The 19480-nt window shown below is 40.1% G+C and overlaps 1 protein-coding gene across 2 annotated transcripts in view; it reads right to left on the bottom strand.

The window, feature by feature from the left end:
• plxna1b (plexin A1b) overlaps nt 1-19480 on the bottom strand; it is a 188285-nt gene that overhangs the window by 79430 nt on the left and 89375 nt on the right. For both annotated transcript variants that reach the window (XM_088422806.1, XM_088422807.1), the window contains exons 5-8: nt 7807-7907; nt 5773-5896; nt 4762-4915; nt 3833-3932 (exon numbers count right to left, since the gene is read on the bottom strand). In XM_088422806.1, coding sequence (XP_088278932.1) covers nt 3833-3932; nt 4762-4915; nt 5773-5896; nt 7807-7907 — 479 coding nt within the window. The remainder of the gene's footprint in view (nt 1-3832; nt 3933-4761; nt 4916-5772; nt 5897-7806; nt 7908-19480) is intronic.

Below are 19480 nucleotides of genomic sequence, written 5' to 3'. Positions count from 1 at the left end.
CCGTACGAGTGACGCTAAGCTAGTTTGCTCTGCGGTAGCATAGACTTCAAGTGTTTTGTATGTATGTAACTCAAGTGTAAGCAGTTATTTTTTATATTTTGCACCACAATTTTGAGATTTACATATTGTTAGGTCTCAAAATTATGTTTATACCATTTATATATTTTATATTACACTTTGGGTTGGGGGTTTTGGATGAGCAGTAGAAAACGAGTAGATACATTTTATTTCATTTCTGCATTGACTTGAAGGAAATTGCTTATCGAATTAATCATAGTGTCAGTTATACATTTTTTATTTTATTTTTCGCCCTAAGCTGTAGCTTGATTTTTGGGCCACAGTTTGGCACATTTTCAAGGACTGTGTTGTTTTTCTTCTCTCAAAATGATCTTTTTTGCCATCACAACTTATATTTTGTACTGTACTCAATAAAATATTATTATTATCGGCTCTTTCAAAAGGTAAACAATACAGACGAAAGTTGGCCATATTGCTTGTGTAAAAGAGAAGTTTAGGAGAAGAGGACCATTTTAAAATCAAATAATTTGTCACAGTAAATCAAGAACATTTTGTCAAATGCCTTAATCAATACAAATGACTTCAAGTTACATTTATTGACATGAGACAGTTCATCATAAGGAAAAAAAATAATTTATTGATCTATTTATTGATTTACAGGACCACTACAAGAGCACTTCTTTTTGAACTTTCAACTCAACACAGCACGTATAAAGGATTAAGCCTTACTGGCAGCAACAAGAACATTACATGGCATCTGTCACGGTGTCCAGATAATATTTGACTTTCATCTTTTATTTAAGTCAAATCAACTTTGCTCCTGTCCCAGCGATAGAAATAACGAGCAAAATGTCAGCAGGTTGCCAATGCCAACTTTTATGATGTTGCCCTTTGAAACAGGAGACGTGTCATTATGGGTGCCACCCAAGGCCAGCGGGCTCTGTTTGACAACCCCCTACTGCTCACTTTTCGCTCCCTTCAAGTGACCAGGGTCCCCTTCCTTCGGATCTAAAAAGCTCGCCTTTAGCCTGGGTGCAACTCCGCCCTAAGCCCCACCAAAGCGCATTGCGGAATGTTTGATATTTTTCCATGTATCAGCGGTGGGCTCATTCTTTCAGACCCCCGAGTGTTGCCTTATTTCTACCCCTACAATGGCCATCAGCTATTATTACTCCGAGGATTTGAGAAGCAGCAGACAGGCTCCATGCTCATAATGCTGATGCCTATTCAGATGCTAATCTGCCCGCAATGCCTCGAGAGCGCCGCTATTCTTTCAGACCTAGATTCAAAAAATCAAAAGATACAAACTCCTAATTATTCTTCAACATGCAGTCTGTTTGGAGTGTTAAACACACTCAGCTTACCTAATGAGGTGTATTAGAAAGTACAGTACTGCGTTCCCCAAAATTTAACTGGGTGAGGTGACAAACCATTACCAGCAGTGACACAGGTGGCACAGGTCACGATTACAACAACGGATTAAAATGAGAGACGAAATCGACCGTTCCGGCGGTCTTAGTCCATCATTTTGGAAATAATGTGCCCATCTCTTGAGACGGTATCGTACAACAACAGGTACTGTACATCATTAAAGCTTAACCCCAATTCACTGCCACCCTATCCTCCCAATCTTAATAAACAGAGGGCTGAGAAATGAGGAAAAAAAAAGCTTATGGAAATATTTAATTACGGAGCAATCATGGCCGTGGGTGATTTTCTATTTCAATCTCAGCAACCCTTAAACTGAAACAGTGGGAATTCTAATTAGATTAATAGCACTATGCAAATGTATGGCATTTTTGAAAAGGCAAGGGCTGAAACATAATCAGTTGTGTAAATAGGCAGGAGGGGTGTATATATTTTGGAGATGAGGGGTTGTGCGACAGGAAGTATAAATTATTAAAAAATATAATGCCGGATATTTGCACTACTACATAAAAGAATATTCTTGAAACGGCCAAATATTGCATGCGCTTGCAAATGTGCTTCAATGTTTTCAGACTGTCTTCTTACTGTGGAGAATCCTTGCAAGTTGATGCATAGACCTGAAATCATCACACCCGTAATTTCTCCTAATACCCAAGGGGCATAATGGCTATATGGGACAGCGCCATATTTAAAAGGGATTCCTATCTTTGCAGCTCTGTTCACCATAAAAGTCAGTGGCATAGATGCAACGTGCCATATCTGTAACTTAATTAAATGTGTCCATTACATCCCTCAAAGGGCATATTAGACCGTCCCTGAGAGTAGATTTAATCAGCTCATTGGTGTAATAGCCTCAAATGGGTGCCTCGCTTCTTGTTTGAAGCTACTTCCATACAAGGAGGAATGCCATAAACTTTAATGTGACTTCATATTGCAATACATCGGTGATGGCTCATTGTGACACCTTTCATTTTAATTGAGTATACTTTCTCAGAACATAAAGGGTTTTGCACTACCTTGGGACGTACAAGGCACGCAGAGTTAAAGCAAATATCACCGCGTCCTTATGGGAGATGAATTAAGCTTGATTAGACATTGTAAACCAGGGCACCCTTAACCAGCTGGGCTAATCGCTGCGGTTGCGGCAGGGGATTCGCAGACTAAGACAGAAGTACCGTGTCACAGGGCCAAAGGTCAGAATGACAGATAAGGTGTCCGAGACGTTCGGAGCTTAAATGGGCAGTAAGTGACAGAGCGGGTAGAGGTGTGACTGTGCATGTGTGTTGGTGGAAAATCCTCGAAGGAGGTTCTTCTAACATCCAGAGGGAAGCCAGAATGGAGCCCCGCGGTACCCTGGGGGCCCGCAGGCCATCTGCTGCCCCGAGGCTAATACCCCACCAGACGTTTTAGCCTCCACTGGATCAGCCATGGGTGGACGGAGGGAGAGCCTGGGACTCAAGGGGGGTAATTGGGGTGATTTGATTCAGAGCTGAAGGATTATTTGATCCCGGCATCAGACACACGACTGAACACTAAGTTAGAGAGCTGTGACTGTCCAAAAAACCTGCAGGCATCCAAGTGCAGACTCACTCTGACTAATTTACTGCTAAGTAACACAGTGTTTTCTAGGGATGCACCGAATATTCCACCGCTTCTACCAAGGAAGACGACCAACATCCTGTCGACCTGTTGACAAGGCCAAATTCAAAATATATACAGCAAATAATACATGAACAACAATGCAATAGCTGTAGTAGGATTTTATTTTGAAGTTGGCCTTTCTAAATGTGTTACCACAAGGCTACTAATATCAATACACTACCATTAAAAAAAAACAACATATTCAATAAATGATTAAGAATCCAAGAAACTGTTTATCAATAATGCTCTCATATAATGGGCACAAGTCTCCAGTGTTAGCACGAACAACTAACTATGTATGCAGTGATCATGGTGCATGCAAACACAGGTTTTGAATTTGGCCAAACATTTTCATTTAGATCCCTACTATTTTGACTTTCTGGTGTAAAGGAGTATGGAACGCCTCTTTTCAAGGTGAGAGTCCAAGAGGCATGATTACAAATCGTGCAGTAATGAATTAATAATTGCAAAATTATTAGTGTGTGTCATGGGTTATGAAAAGACTAGAGTTTCCATCTCATATTGCAATCGTTACATATATATATCGCCTTTGATTTTTCACTCTAAACGTAATGCGATATCCCATGTGGACGTAAAAGGGAGATGGGTGTTTATTGTGTGAGTCATCCCACGGGAAAAAGGACACAAGAACGGAACATGTAAGAGAGAGGGGAAGAACAAAATGAAACCTAATGAGCAAATCGTTATTAAATGCCTGTGTGATGAACACATCGCTGTAACTTACGAGTGGTGCACGCTGCAGTTGTAGAAGACAAAATCAACACTGGCGAACTTCTTGCCCGTTTCTTTGGATTTCAGATAAAGCTTCACCACCCGCTTGTCACCTGAATGAACGTAAGACAAAAAAAGATGACATTAGCGGGCACAAAATAGATTTTTACTGAATATCGTAGCCGATAAATTGGCCCAACTGAAAATCGGTTTTATCCCCAAAAACTGTATTCATCTGAATATTTGTTTTTAATATGCAGATCTCATCATTCTAGTCGTCAAAACACTCCAACTAGTGTGTCACTAAAAAACAAACTCAAGAATGGCTGAAGTGAAACAGATTACAAAAATGCCACTCGGAGAAAACTTAAGGGTTGAGCATAAAACCTTCAGTACTTTAAATGCATTTCTCATTTTTGCAGCAAAAATAGAAGCTGACATAAAATCTGTGCGCAATCTCTGCTAAAACAAGAGGAAGCGGGTATATCTAAATACAGCAATAATCACAGATTCCTGGCTTTGAAAACAAGTTAGCGACACAAGCAGTGTCCTTTCGAAGGAAAGAAAAATAAATAAGTGAAACTGACAAGGGTGCATAATGCATGATAATGGGAATTCAAAAAACGTGCTATTTTCAGCAGAAAAATGCAAACTTGAGTTAGGGGGCTTTGAAATGGAACGGGCGAGCATTATTGGTAATGACAAGGTATTCTGGATAGAGTCACACTACTCAAATCATCTCATAATGCTAAAAATATATTCTAGTTTCTGCACAGCTGCAGAACTCTCAGATTGCACAGTAGAAAAAGACCGCTTGGGGGAAAACATCAGCCCATGCTGATGAATTAATACCACCAAATGAATTCAAAGGGGGAAGCATATGCTACACGACTGTAACTGAGACATAATGTAACCGCTATGCTAATGCTAATGACATCCAACCTTTGTTGCGCGTGATGGGGATGACATCACGGGCCGAGGGAGACAGGCAGTAAATGTGCCCGCCTTGGATAAGTCCCTCGGTCTCCACGTAGTCCTCGAAGGAGCAGTTGACCCCCACCGATAGATCAGGCACGTTACGAGCCTGAAGGACCAGCTTTTGAGAGAGCGAGAGAGAGGCAATCAGCCCAAGATCAATGGAAGGACACGGTGTACATGGATTGTTATAAGATATGACATGGGGGTTAATGGGTGCTGGGGGGGAGAGACATGTAAGTGAAACCAGGCTACGTGTGGGTGTGTGATGCGCCAAGTAATTTGTGTGCATCTGTTACAATGGCGGCTATTATAATTATAGCAAGGTTAATGTGAGTGTTAATGTGTACCAAGAACTACAGTTTAGTTTGGGTTGCTATGCATTCAATGTAGTGAGGATGAAAACGGTACCCAAATGACCCGTCCTTTATGGACATGTTTTTCTAGAATCATCATGCTAACAAAACCTTAAGTTCTTTGTGTAGCATCTGTCAAAGATAAAACTCTGTAAGTGCTAATTATAATTAGGTTTAATTATATAGCACATTTCATACACAATGTCATGGAATTCACAATTGGGGATGGCTTTGCTTCTCCTAGCAGCTAGTTGTAGTTGTGTTCCACTTAACAGCTAAATGCTGTTCACCGTGTTTGCTTTGAACTCCGAGCTCCACTAATTGACACGGGTCTGCAGACGTCAAATCTCTACCGCATTTATATCCCGTTTGAATTCCTTTAATGTGTTTACGACCAAAAACATTCAGTGATTTATAGACCAGTGGTAGAACTCTAAAGTATATTTCTACAGCTGACTAAGGACCAGTGTAATGATTTTAGGAGTGAATTAATATGGTCTGACGTCCTGGTTTTGGTGAGAACCTGAGCATGAGTGTTCTGAATGTGTTGTAATACAAAAAAAGAAGTTCTTTCTATCCTATCTATCGATCCATTCATCTCAAACTTCCAGAGAATTCTTACCTGCACTTCCGACATGGTGACGGAAATATTTTTGGGCTGAACAGTGAGCTCCACGCACTGCCTCTGGTCGGATGCAAACCTCTGGGGTTCTCCCGCTCTTTCACAACGGTCCTTTCGTGAGCAGCTTAAGAGCAGCAGAAAAGCAAAAATGGGAAATAAAATGGAATGAGGAGACGAGACACACAAGAAAAAGAAAGGGTGATGAGTATTGTGAGCAATTTAGATGATATGACAATCATTTTCAACATGATAAAGATGCAGAACAATCACCTTCACACAGAAAATGGGAGCAATAATAGAAGACAAATTGGCTAATAGCTTGCCACAGCCATTACGGCAACCCTAAACATCATTACCCTACTGGCCTTGACATTTGTGCAAGAAACACTAAGCTGTGTGTACACCCATACAGCTCCTCATCTGTTCACTTTACAGTCCCACCCAATTTAAACTTGTCAGGAGATATATATGCAACCATTAAAGTTTCACTGAGCTGTAAAAATGATACCATTCAAACCCACCGCATATCAAAAAGGGTCAGCAATTTCCCCCGCTTATTACCAGGCGGCTGATGACGAGGGAGAAAAAAAAGCACGGCCGTGCAGCAGTTTTACTATTAGCTATTCATAATGCATTAGCTATCACTTCACCTCAGCGCTAACAACAACTGGTCCCAGCGGTGAGTGAAAAGAGCTGATGTGGCACTCGGCGAAGGATTGACAATAATAGAGAGGCGGGAAAAGATGCTAACTGTTTCGTCCGTGAGCGGCCCCCAATCCTCTCATTTCGTTAGTCTAGTCGTGGCAGTTTGCTCGTTCGCCAGCAAACCCCTTGACAACTCGTGCACACACACATAGACTATAAGCATGAGTGTGCGCAATGGCGTGCATTCTCTTTTTCTGCTAAAGCTCTGGTATTAAAAAAAAAAAAAAAAGTGTATGCCCAGCACAATTCTACTGTTGATTGAAACTACTATGGTTATTAATAAGATGTGGCTAAAGGCCCCAGAGGCCTGAAACGAGGCTTATAAATAATTTGCCTATTAATATTTCCCCATTTTATCCGCAGGGCCTTTGCCAGATTTGGCTACACAATCAGCTTGGAAATGAGCAAGCTGCGTTTATGGCACACAGTTGAGATGTGGCCAAATGGCAGGTTATCACTGGTTCAGGCCCATCACGCTGTTGTCATTTTAATGATGGAGGGGTGGCACACGTGCGCGATTGTTCGTGCCTGAAGGAAAGACAGCCCTCTGATAAGTTGTCCAGGTTTAATTAACACGGCCAGAGACGGTATTACGCTAAATGCTCGCGGTGTTCTAAATGTGGTCGAACTTCCTGTCACCTTTCAATAATGTGTAATTGTTCCTGACATTCACTTGGGTTGAATAAAATGTGGATAGGAAATTCTGTAGGCGTTGCCACAAGCCAAAATAGTTAGCGAAGGTGGAGACTGATAATAAGGTAACGTAATTAAAAATAAATTAAAAAAAAATATCCAAATTTCAAAACAAAAGATTCTCAACCTCCATAAATATGTATCGAATGTATATTTTTTCACTGTAAAATTCCAGAAGAAAACATTGCCCATAGCTTTTTACCTAGGTTTTGAACCCTGCATTTTTTAAAGTGATACAGTTTAAGTATGAATGAATGTTTACTGTAGAACTACAATCAGTAAATGCATGAACCTAGTCTCATCACATCTGACCAACCAAATTAACAAACATGTCTCAGTGGACCAATGAAAGCCCAAGCCCGATGTTCTACTGAATATTTGTATCCTATTTATCTAAGGGGACAGGCCTTTGATGAGGAAAAAAACAAACAGGTGCATTTTGCGTCTTAATTTATATTCCACAAACACAATATTAATCAGATTGCTGTGTTTAGACGAGTGAGGTAGCATAGAAATGATTGTAAATAAAGATTTGGGGTTGGATTCCCCTTTAACTAGTATGTACAGTAAGGTTAGGGTTAGGGTTAACGAAGCTCTTTAATTGTTATCAGACGGGCATCAGTGTGTGGTACTTACACGTTATGGAGGACACACCATCCACAATGAGGGTCTCTGGAGCCTAAACACTCCCCACATGTTGTGTACTGCTCACAGCTCTCCACTGGAACTCTCACCACCTGCAGAGAAACCAGCAACAAAGAGAAAGAAAACAAGGAGGTTACTCGAGAAATTCATTTCTCATTAAGTTGGATCATAACGGATAATTGACAGTTCACATCCAGGAAAAAAAAAAAAAAAACAAGAATCCTTGAGATGGATTCCCCGGAGACAAATAGGTAAATTGGGGCGGGACTACGGGCTAGTGGGTGTGTGACAGCTTCCAGTGAAGCGTGCACAGGTGAGAGGCCCCGCAATGCATGCTGGGAGACATGACAGGTGGTCATGGTAGCCGTGAAAGGATTGACGGGTGACCTCCAAAAAACCGCTGGGAGGCAGGGAAGCGGACCTAGGTGACAAATGTGGGAGCGTGGGCGTGTGTAAATGTGTGTACACTTTGCGTGAAAGACTGAACTGAAGTGTTTGAACAAAGTCGGTGTAACGAGGTCCTGTGTGACAGTGTGTGTTTGTGCGTGTCACTCATTGAGAAACACGCCAGGGGTGTGGGCTCGCAGAGAGGCTCGAGGAAAAAAAAGTGTTTGAGATGGCCCTTCACTCCACTTAAAGGTGATAAGAGACGATTCACAACATGCTCCCGGGGGACCGGGAAACGTGGCTATTTCAAGATATTTGCAGGAGACTGCTTCTTGATGTTTGACAGACAGACAGATCACAAGCATATGCGCATATTGCTGGGCTGTAACAAAGCAGACGTGTTTTTGTGTGCGCCAGAATATTTAGAACTGACTTCAAAGCAGTTTTTCAAAATTTAAATGGCCGCAACAAACGATCCTTTAACTCGATTATCCGTCTATTATTCTGCTATTGAATTAAACTGAACTTTAAAAAATAAAAAACAACGTTTTTAAATATGATTTATTTTTTATTTTTTTTAATAGGACAATTTATTCATTTACATGCAACATTTTGTAATGAATTTCTCACCGGTTTGGTCTGAAAAAAGTTCTGAATTGTTTTCCAAAGTAAAATCGGATGTTGGCAAATTTTTTATTCGTAAACAACACTCTGATAATCAGCGCGTTGTCATGCAGAACTAAAGACATTTGAGTATATTTCTAGTCGAGGGATTGAATCTTTAGCAATGCTTGAACGATCAGGATTTTAGACTGATACTAATTTTGGGATGAAAAAAAAAACATTCACCCAATCGCTGCTTGTAAAAATCAAGATTTGCTTTATTTTGAATGACAGGTTCGCAGAATGACCTCATCAAAAAGATCTGTGCTATACAATAACAGATACAAGGTTATGGTATGGATTTATGCAAGGTAAATAATAACACCGATATTACTTGCATGCAACTGTTGTTAAATGGTTGGAGTACATAAAGGCAAAAAGGTAAAATAATATTTTTGGCCGAAGTTTGAAGATGCATAATCATCTCTCAATGACTAGTCAAACATTAATCGTTGCCTCTCTAATAAATGCCTTTTAATCAAAAGGTTTGAGTAGTACATTTAAAAAAAAATAAAAAAAAATCAGCATACCATTTGTGCATTATCCTTTACCGCTTTCATATTTCAAAGCACAAACTCATGAACTTTCCTCCTTTCCATGTGCCTCCCTCACACACACACACACACATGCTGGCAAATCTGCTCCAAATACTTAATTTGACTAGCTAAGTCATTTCAGGCAGAGCTTTCTTGTCTACATATATGAACTACTTTAAACACCAGAAAAGTGCGCTTGTTAAAATGAGCCTCCTCAATGTTATTTTAATTACAAGCATTTGTCAGAATAATCCTAAAATAAAAACACCTGGATTTGGATGTGGGACACTATCCACTAATTGAGGACGTCTGATTTAAAGCATATGCATAGCATCAAAAGCATTACGAACTTTTCCTCGCTAACGGGCCCCAACGTTGTTGAGTTACTTGATCCCCTGTCTCATGGTGTGTGTGCCATTGCTCGTATCAAGTTGCTACTGCAGGCTAGTTTAAATCAAGCGGCGGAGTCAACTTGCTTATTAGGAAGAAACAACATCTAACAAACATCCCCCGGCTAACAAGTGCGGTCACACAGAGACGTTATGAGAACCAGGTTTCAATGGAATGCGGGGACAAATGGGGGCTTGGCTTCTTGGTAGGAAGTGCAACCGTGAGTGCATGAAATGAAAAAAAAAAAAGAATAGTGAGTTAAGGCTGTATTGCTGCGGGAGGACAAAGGAACAGCGCAATGAAATATTAAACTTGAGGCCAAGAGTCCCACGTGAGCTCTAACTACAACAGATATGTAGGACAGATGTGACATTATGGAACTCATTTATGCGCTCAAAAGTCGTATATAGGTCTGGGTACAATGTTTTTTAAAGGAACGATACGGCGCAGGGGGAGGGGAAAGAATTGCCGTTAGGCGCAGAAAAAGATCTTAACAAAATGATACAAGCAAGCAAAGGTGTAGAGCGGACAGAGCAAGTGGGAGGGGAAGAGTAGCTGGATGAATGAAGGTGTAATAGAAGACACGTAAAAGGGGGAATCTATAAGGACATTGTGCTGAGTAGATGGGTTATGGTGGCAGACGCTTACTATGTGTCAGTGTCACAATGGCTGCAAAGCCAGATTCCGTTTGAAAGAAGAGCTGAGGGATGTCGAGAAGAACAACGGCGTGAGCGAAGATAATGGGCAGATGCATGAGGCAAAGAGCTACGGTTGAAGACGCCATCTCTTATAATAGTTTGTGATTGAACAAAGAGGAGAAAAGCAAGAAGTATTCATGGCGGATTCCCTTCTCCATATATCATTATGATGGTGATTAAAGACAATGGGGCCACATGCAGTAAATCCTGCTTACTCTACCAGCCTCTGGTGAGCTTGCATCACCTTGTCATTGCACTCTGCGATGATAGATACGGTCTATTGTGCACAATTGTCCTTGCGCCAACAGAAGTGATGACGCTATGTGCTCTATTCAGTGGGAGTGGTAAAACAAAAGAAAATGTTGACGCAACGGGGATGGAAAATGACTTGCGGAAATCTGCAAGGCAATCTAATACTTACTGTATGTGTAGGACTGCAACTATTGAATATTTTTATTCGGATATTCTACGGAAATTTCTACGGATTAATTGTTTTCGGATATTAAAATAATTGAAACAATGTGTATATTTTTTTTAAATGGGAAAACAATACAATTGTGCATAGTAGCAGACTATTTTACTCTCGAGAACAGCAGATTTTGATGAATATCTCACGACTTCAGTAAACGCGCTTTGTTAAAAAAGTGATCAGTAGGAACGGCTGTGGCATGCCACACCCACTTTTCATATGAGAAAGAAAGTTGGAATGGAAATCCTCCCATTGACCGCTGATGGGCCTGGTTCAAAACAAACCTTTTGTTGTGATGTATTCTTTGTGAGTTTTAGCCCAGGAGCGAAGTTTGTTATACTCTTAAAGTGACGCTTCTGGCTGCTAGCTGCTAGCATTCAAGCCATGGTAATCGCTGGTAACAAGTGGCTGATAATACAATGTTATGGTAACCAAGTTGTTTTTTTAAAGCATCTTTAATTAGCATGAATAGCAATTGAAGTTGATTTCAGGGTTGTTGATGTTGGTAATGAGTAAAGTCAGCAATTACACCACGACACGGTGCCGGGATTTACTTAAAAAAAAGTGTAATTGATGTCCATTTGACATTTGGGAAGGTAAAACACTTCATGAACACATGCTGCTGCGGTTAGCTTGACTTCTTCCTAAAGTGCCAGAAGAAAATGACTCAGGCTATTTTTTTAAGGTACTCAAATTACTTGTGGACTCGTTTGACCCTTACTCGTGTGCGAATCCCGATAATCAGCATACATATACATGATGTTTACGATTACGTATAATTTATGAGTTGCATTCACACATCCTGGCATACACTCCGGGTTTCCCTCTTGAAGTCTCTCTCGATGGCTCTTTTAATGAAAGCCAATTTCGTCCGGCGTACCACATTACTCCTTTAAATGACCTCATAAAGCAAGACTGGGTGCTCCTCTCCCTTGCCATCTCCTCTTATTTACAATGGCCCCTGCACTGTAACTCAAGTCCCCATTTCTTGGCCTTCCCCCACTGCTCGAGCCGGGCTGACAGAAGTGCCTTGACGTCTCCTTTTAACTGCAAACTTTCCACCTTTCCTCTCCAATCTGTTTTTACACTGCGCTATCACCTGCCTTTAAAAGTCCAGCTAACAGGCTTTGTGACGGTCACCCCCAAACCCAAAGGACGTGTAAAGCTTTTAACGTGGCTTTTCATTGCTTATTAAATCCAAACGCATAAAAGGACCAGCCTTGTTGAGGCTATTTTTTTTTTTAAAACGCATTAAAAAACAGTCAGCGCAAGGTAGGGAAAATATGGTGGTTAGTCTCTTTTTTTGGACATTTGTAAGAGCTGCATATATGTTAAGTGGTCATGCAAATTATTTATGGGCTTCTGGATTAGTTTGTTTTATTCTTTATCAATTGGGTCCTGGATATGTTGATATATGTACATGATACAATTTAGTCAGTCAAAAAGCAAGTTAATTCATGGAAATCTTCATATACCATCGGATCGTTTAATGCTTATGAGTAGCATTTGTAATACATTCTATATTTTTTTTTACACTAATTGTGTACAACAATCTTCAGAGAATGCGGTGATAGAACTGTTACATGATAACCTTTCTGAAATATATTGCCTGGAACTTATCTTTTAATGCCAGCCATTTGAAAATAAAAACTAGACAATTTAAAACATTCTGACTGACCACAGTGATTTTATTTAATAATCCCAGCTAAATGATCACAGCAGAGCTTTCTGAATGTTTTCTCTGTTCGTTCCTATTAAAAAATAATCATAATAATAATCAGTTGACGTCAACTGACGTCAATGCTACACCGCCATAGGGTTCCTGTTGACGTCATCTCACGTCAATAACTTTCAAAGTGAAACAACTGATTAGTGACTCAAGGCAAAAAATAAAATAAAAAATAGCCAACTTTGTGGTTTACCTTGAGTAGAAGACAATGCGATCATTTTCTTTTTTGCATATATGCATCATACAAGCCCATACATGAGGTGCATCATGTGGCAACTTGACCTAAAACGGATTATTGAAAAAAAATCACTTTCAAAGGGGTGTCGATGTAGAGCTAGTTTTTGCTAATATTAGAATACCCATTTGGGGGCAAGTGGATCGGAGCATCAAAGGTTGGGTTAGCATGTCTCCATTGAGCGGATTGCCAGAGAATTAGAAGATCAATGGATAGCTTGGGGTGTTGATTGACAGATAGCAAACTGGTACATGGTAGGTGATTTAAAAAAAAAAAAAAAAAGGCGCTGAAAGATCAGTTGGGCAGGACACTTGGATTTTACGCAATTTTATGTCTAAATACAGAATTACAAAATATTTTAGCTGAACCTACAGCAGACGTTTTGATGCATGGGTAGAAAAACATTGAAAAACGGAAGTATGGAATAAATAGAAAAATTACACCTCGTCTTCAATTCTACTCTTGATACACGGAGTAATTCACTCTTGAAACACGGAGTAATATATGGACTAATTCACTCCAAAACTCGCCTTATCCTCTGTGTCACTCGGTGGAAAATGTGACAGAGAGAGAGAGAGCAAAACAGCAGGGACCAAGACAGGGACTGAAGACAAAAACCAAACAAAGCAGCGAAAACAAAGGTGTGAAAAAGAGACAACAGTCCGAGAGGGCTAGATGTGAGTGGCGAAGGTAGACGAGCCTGGAGGTCTTCTAATTAAGTGCGGATGGGAGAGGCCGGCCGCCTGGTAAATGACTCTGTCACTTTAGTAAATGGACTTTGTGAGGAGTGAGGAGCCACACAGCTGGCATTTCCATTAGCACTGCCAAGCGACCCACCGCCATGTACACAGGTCACCGGCAGAAAAGAAGGGAAACCAGAATACGGCCCATTCCTCAAAGGTGTGTGGCGGAGTGCTGGGATTTGGGAAGATCGGAATCTTGCAGCTATGGTATTAATGGCTAGTTTGTTTTACTTTGGGTACCTTTACACTATACTGTAGTAACCACTAGGGATGGGAATAGAAAATAGCTTTTAGCTATTTTCCTGCTGCCTTCAGGTACCAACTCAATTACAAATATTTTTCTATATGGCCATATTCACAGAAGGCATGGTTGGCATGGCAAGGCTGGTTATCAGCAGAGACGATGAGAGATGGCTATATTTGGCATTTTGGTGTTTAAAAGTACAGTCCACTGATTTAGCCATTAACCATTAGCCAAAAAAAAAAAAAAACATTAAAAAAAAGTGTTTTGAAACACAGTCATTGTACATGAAATAATTTAATCATCAAAATAGTCATAGGCAAAAAAATATAGTGTTTTACTGCTAAAAAACATAACATTAGTGGCCTCTAACTTTAACAATCTGCTGGTCAATAATAAACTATTTATTTTAAACGTACATTTATCGAGACTTTTGGACCTTTTTTGTTTTTGTTAAATACGATTTTACAATGTTTTTTATTTTTAAATTTTGGAGCACATCTCTTACAGTAAAAAACCACAAGGAGCTGTTTACTTGTTAAACGTTTTTCATTTAACTTTTTAAAACATGCAAGTTAGGGATTGGAGTTGCTATTTTAGTGATTTTTAAATTTTTGACTCCAATACTGAAAATGAATATCGGCTCCAAAAACTGGGGAAAAAAAATCTCTAATTCAAAAGCTTGCATTTTTCTGGCTTTAAAATGCTGCTGTTGTAGACAAACCTTGAAAGCTAACTTGATAGCGCTGTTATATTTGATCATAAGTCAAAATATTCCAATTCCATTCAAACCGCTTGCTCAAACTGAGAACATGTTCTTGGCCTCATCACTGCAGGCACCGAGCTCAAATTTGCGAGACAGTGAACTCCTTTGAAGGCCAAGTCTCCATTTCATGACAATCAGTCAGAGGCAAAGCCTTCCACCCGGATCGTCATCAGGCAACAGGAGACCCCAATTGTACATCCGTTTGATAGTGACAGAGGAGTAGGACGAGATGGAGAGGAAGAGAAACCATTAACCTCCCTATCTATCTTACCTTCTTTTCCAAGCCTATCAGTCTGTACCATCACACCATCCTCGGTGGAGTAAAACAGCAAGAGATGAGAGAAAGACAGAGCTATCTAGTGACAGCTCGACTCGCATTAGAACCGATAGCATCAAGACGTGTCTGCACACACTTTTTCCGATGCGGCATGCGCACAACAATGTGCATGTTTCTGGGAAGGACAAAAAAAAAAAAAAAATCCCACAAGAGATACAACAAGAAAGTGTAATGGGAGAAAGATGGCAGAAGACAATCAGATAGATGCCTCGTAGTCTGTCAGACATGGAAACAATCACTTTCTCTTGATCAAAAAGTGAGCCGGTTAAAAAGTGCTTACACTTTATTCAAGCATATCATAGAATTACTCAGAACAGTGTAGACCCCTACAAGGCTGAACACATTCAGATACTAACGATTCTGTTGTTTCATCTGATATCTGAAGAAGCGAATTGGAATAGTTAAAAGATATACAAGTGCTCATTATAATTATACATACACATTTTTTTTTTCTCACGGCATTTTACGGTTTAGGGATTGTTCGTATAACATAGACAATATGACTGTTTTACACTTGCTGGAGGTAATTTGACAATCCATTTTTATTAATGTATCTTTATTATTGTTACTTCAATCAAGTCTCAAGTCCAAGGAGTTTCACCATAACAGATGAGCTACAGTTAATTAATTAATTACATTTTGACTGACATAATAGGACTGTTACCCAATGAATGGTAAATGTAACTTTAAGATATGCCCCAACGTAGGGCTGCACGATCTAGGCTAAAATAATAATCACAATTGTTTTGGTTAAGATTAAAATCACGATTATTCGTCATGTTTGGTCGGACATGCCTATTTATTGCCTTTTTTTTTTTTTAAATAAGCAGTTATATAAACAAGGCTTCAAGGATTGCTATTTAGAAATAATAAGAATAAACTGAAATGAATAAGTAAAGTAAATAATAATTAAAACAAATGTTACACAGGGCAACACAGCTAACTTACTTGCTGAGTGTAAACCAATGAAAAAAACGACTACTTAGAACCAAGCAAATTAAAATGTCATTTTCCGCCATTTCAAACCAAATGTACAGTATTCACATTTTTTGCCTTTTTTTTTTGGCCAATCGGATTTTTCAAAATGGGTCTCAATTGACAGCGAGCACTGTACTGTCTATATTAGGAATCAGGTGAGAAATTCAACGCCATTTCACACTGGTAAATAATATATCAGGGTGATAAAAGCAGACGCTTTTGTCATGCAAAACATGTGGGAAACATTGCCCCCTGATGGTAGGATGTACAGTACTGATGTGTAGCCGTTTTTTTAAATGTTAATATCGCAGATGATCAGCCAAATTAATTGTGGCAGCCAATACCGTGATTGCGATTAAAATTTGATTACTTGTGCAGCCCCAACCTAACGCAACTTTGATAAAAGTATAGTAGAGTGATATTGGGGGAGAATCATGTATTCTGAAACAAATCTCTGAATTCATTTGACTGGGTCATTAAGATTAATGCCACTGAATAAACCTGACTGTGTCTGCTCGGCTTTGTGCGGAAAAAAAGTGCAATAACGGTTTGAACTCTTGCAATTGAGTGAAATGGCTACGCTCCTTTCTGCACAAGCAACCCTCCCTCCTTTTTCACAGCCGTCTTCGCCTCGCTGCACCGCGTCCATTAACATTTGCATGACAAAGACCACCGTCTTGTTCAAAGTCTTTTGGTGTGCATACATAGTCGCTCCTGGGCGACGAACGTTTGGGCGCTTTCAACCCGTACATAGATAATCCAGAGAGTTGAAAAGCGTAAAGACTTGGTGTTAAATCATCATAAATATCATTTTACATTGTGGTTTTTGAAAACATGCAATGAATAATTTGATCCTGAATAGATCCAAATAAATGTGGAAAGCATTTTAGCTGTAGCGCATTAAGTCATTCACTGCCATCGACGGTTGTAGACGTCAAAGATCCATTTTTAATAGGCTAGCCGCTAATGACAAGTCAAAAATCAATGTAAACTGGGCTGGTAGTAATTTGAGTTTTAAAAGAGTCAAATGAAGCCTCGGCCGAATGCATCGTATTTTAAACTACTTTTTGTGCTTGCTGATTATCGGAAACGTTAACCTGCTTGATAAATTGAGGAAAATTCATCTGAGCCACTTAAAACAGACCGATTAGCTGTATCGAGTTCGCTAAGTGACGGTCTTGATTGATACAACCAGATGTCTTGTTATGTGTGTTGATGTCAGCCTGCGCTAATGTGTGTACTAACGAGATTGGCGGCAGACCAGTAATATGTGAATGTAAACAGATCGGCGGACACGCAAACACGCGCATGCTCGCCGCCGATTGATGTGTGATGAAACCATATGCGGGAGACATTAAATAATTAGCCTTCCTTGCGGGAATTCAGTCACACTACATATCCCGTTGTTTTTCTTCTGAGAAGAAAACAACAAAAAGGTGGTGGTCAAGCATATAAATTCATCTTATTCATTGTATATTGTGAAGGATTCTCCAAAACATGAAGTCACTCTCACTGTTCCTTTTTGTCTTTTGCTAAGTTCAGACAGAACAGGAAATGTCATGTCACCCTCCATCTCTCGGGTGCTTATGTTGGCAAGGGGGCCTGCACCAGGGTTGCTTTGAGCAAATATTTTAAACGGGGCGAAAAAATAAAAAAGAACATTGAAAGTCAATCTTGTGATCCTCGTTTGTGTACCTAGGCTGCTTAAAGGAATTGTTCACATAGCATTAAAAAACTATCATTGTTTATGAATCTTTTCATGAATAATTTATTCATCGTGCACAATTAAGACTATTGAAAACATAATTTTCAAGTGGCTGTCCACTGAAAATGACTGAAAATGAAATCGCTCATGCTCAAGGTTTGGGTAACGACCAATCACACCTCAGCAGGTGAATGTCAAATGACCAATAGATGAGCCATGATTGGTTATCATTTTCCGTGTTTTGGAAGGTATGAACTGTACATGAAGGTGAAACGCAATTCAACTTTAATTCGGCATAATACTAATTATCAATACACAAGGCACACATAATAAAATGTAGTGTAGATTTTTGAGAAAATTAAACGCTAATGATGCTTTTTAATTGGAAATATGGTTACAAAACGGGAGAGACCACTTATTCAGCAATTCAATATTCAGACAGCAATTATGAAGGACATTCTTTCACATTCAAATTCTGATAAAAAGAAAATCAATATATGCTGTTTCAGTTCTATATGAGTTCTTGAGTAATTTGAGTTTAACTGAGGTTAAAAAAATGCTCATGGCATTTCTTTCTTCAAATGGGGAGGGATTTGTTTCAATAAAATCTGTTTCTAGAGAGGAAAGCAGTGTCTGCGGGATATCTGAATACCAATATTACTCGATAGTTGCAGCCCTACCATCATGGATTAACCAATTAGGACTTTAACTTGTATTAGCAACCCTGTACAACCAAGCGTGTACATACACACATACACAAACACATGCAGCAGGCTTCCCTGTTCTGCTGTCATATCTTCTATCGATAATAATGACAGTGATGAATATGGCTGGAAGTGAGCGAGTCATAAATCACGGAGCCTCGCCCCTAACTCTGACTCACCGGCTCGGCCTTGTGTGATGTAGGTGTGCGCGTGCATGTGTGCGTGCATATATGTGTGTGTGTGTGTGTGTTGGAGGGATGGAAAGCGGGGAGGACTTGTCGTAGGCTATGCTTGAGTGGAAATGTCCAGTGACACCTTAATGTGCTTGGCTTGTCTGAGGAGCCCCTGCAGGCAACCAGCTACACACGCACGCACATACGCACGTACGTAAGTGTACGTCTACGGCATGCGGAGATAGGAAAAGAAGAGCATGGCCGCCTGACTCATGCAAAGTAACCTGCTTGCAATTCTTCAATTGATGTGCCTTACGTCCTCTTAAGTTACCAAATGTTGTGTATGTGTGTGTGTGTGTCCTTGGTTTTTGACAATGAGCGTGGACCAAATCATGGGTTCCACTGTCTTGGCGGGGACCTCTTAGACCAGTGGAGACCATTTTGGTGGACTCCACAAGTTCAGATCTCTTTTTGAGGGTCAAAACTTGCTTTTTAGCGTATAGGGGTGAACCTGATTTTGGTTGAGATTAAGGTAAAGGATTAGGCCATCTGTTGTAATGGTTAGGGACAAAGAAAAGCAATATGTCAATGAGATGTCCTCACTACGATGGAAAAATGCCCTTTTGTGTGTGTTTTGTATGTGTTGAACGAAGAGGCAAAAAGAGGCATTGCGGCAATAGCGAGAGATCATTAAAAACATGGGAATGGGATCAGTATAAGGCAGTTGAGAGGCGAGGACTCAATTTAGGCTTAGGGAGAAACGTGTGTGAGTGTGTGTCACCCGAGACAAATTTGGACAAGTAGGGTGGGGGGCATATTGGAGAAGATGGAGGGCGGCGGATAAAGATGAGGATAGGGTGGAGGGCAAGAGGAGGGAATTGCACCCCCTCTGGTCATTAGCGCTAGAAGGG

This window comes from Hippichthys cyanospilos, chromosome 9 (genome assembly GCF_059441005.1).
Source record: "Hippichthys cyanospilos isolate Australia breed blue-spotted pipefish chromosome 9, RoL_Hcya_1.0, whole genome shotgun sequence".
Taxonomy (NCBI): domain Eukaryota; kingdom Metazoa; phylum Chordata; class Actinopteri; order Syngnathiformes; family Syngnathidae; genus Hippichthys; species Hippichthys cyanospilos.
Note: the sequence above shows the minus strand (reverse complement) of the source record. Positions and strands in the feature narration are given on the sequence as shown.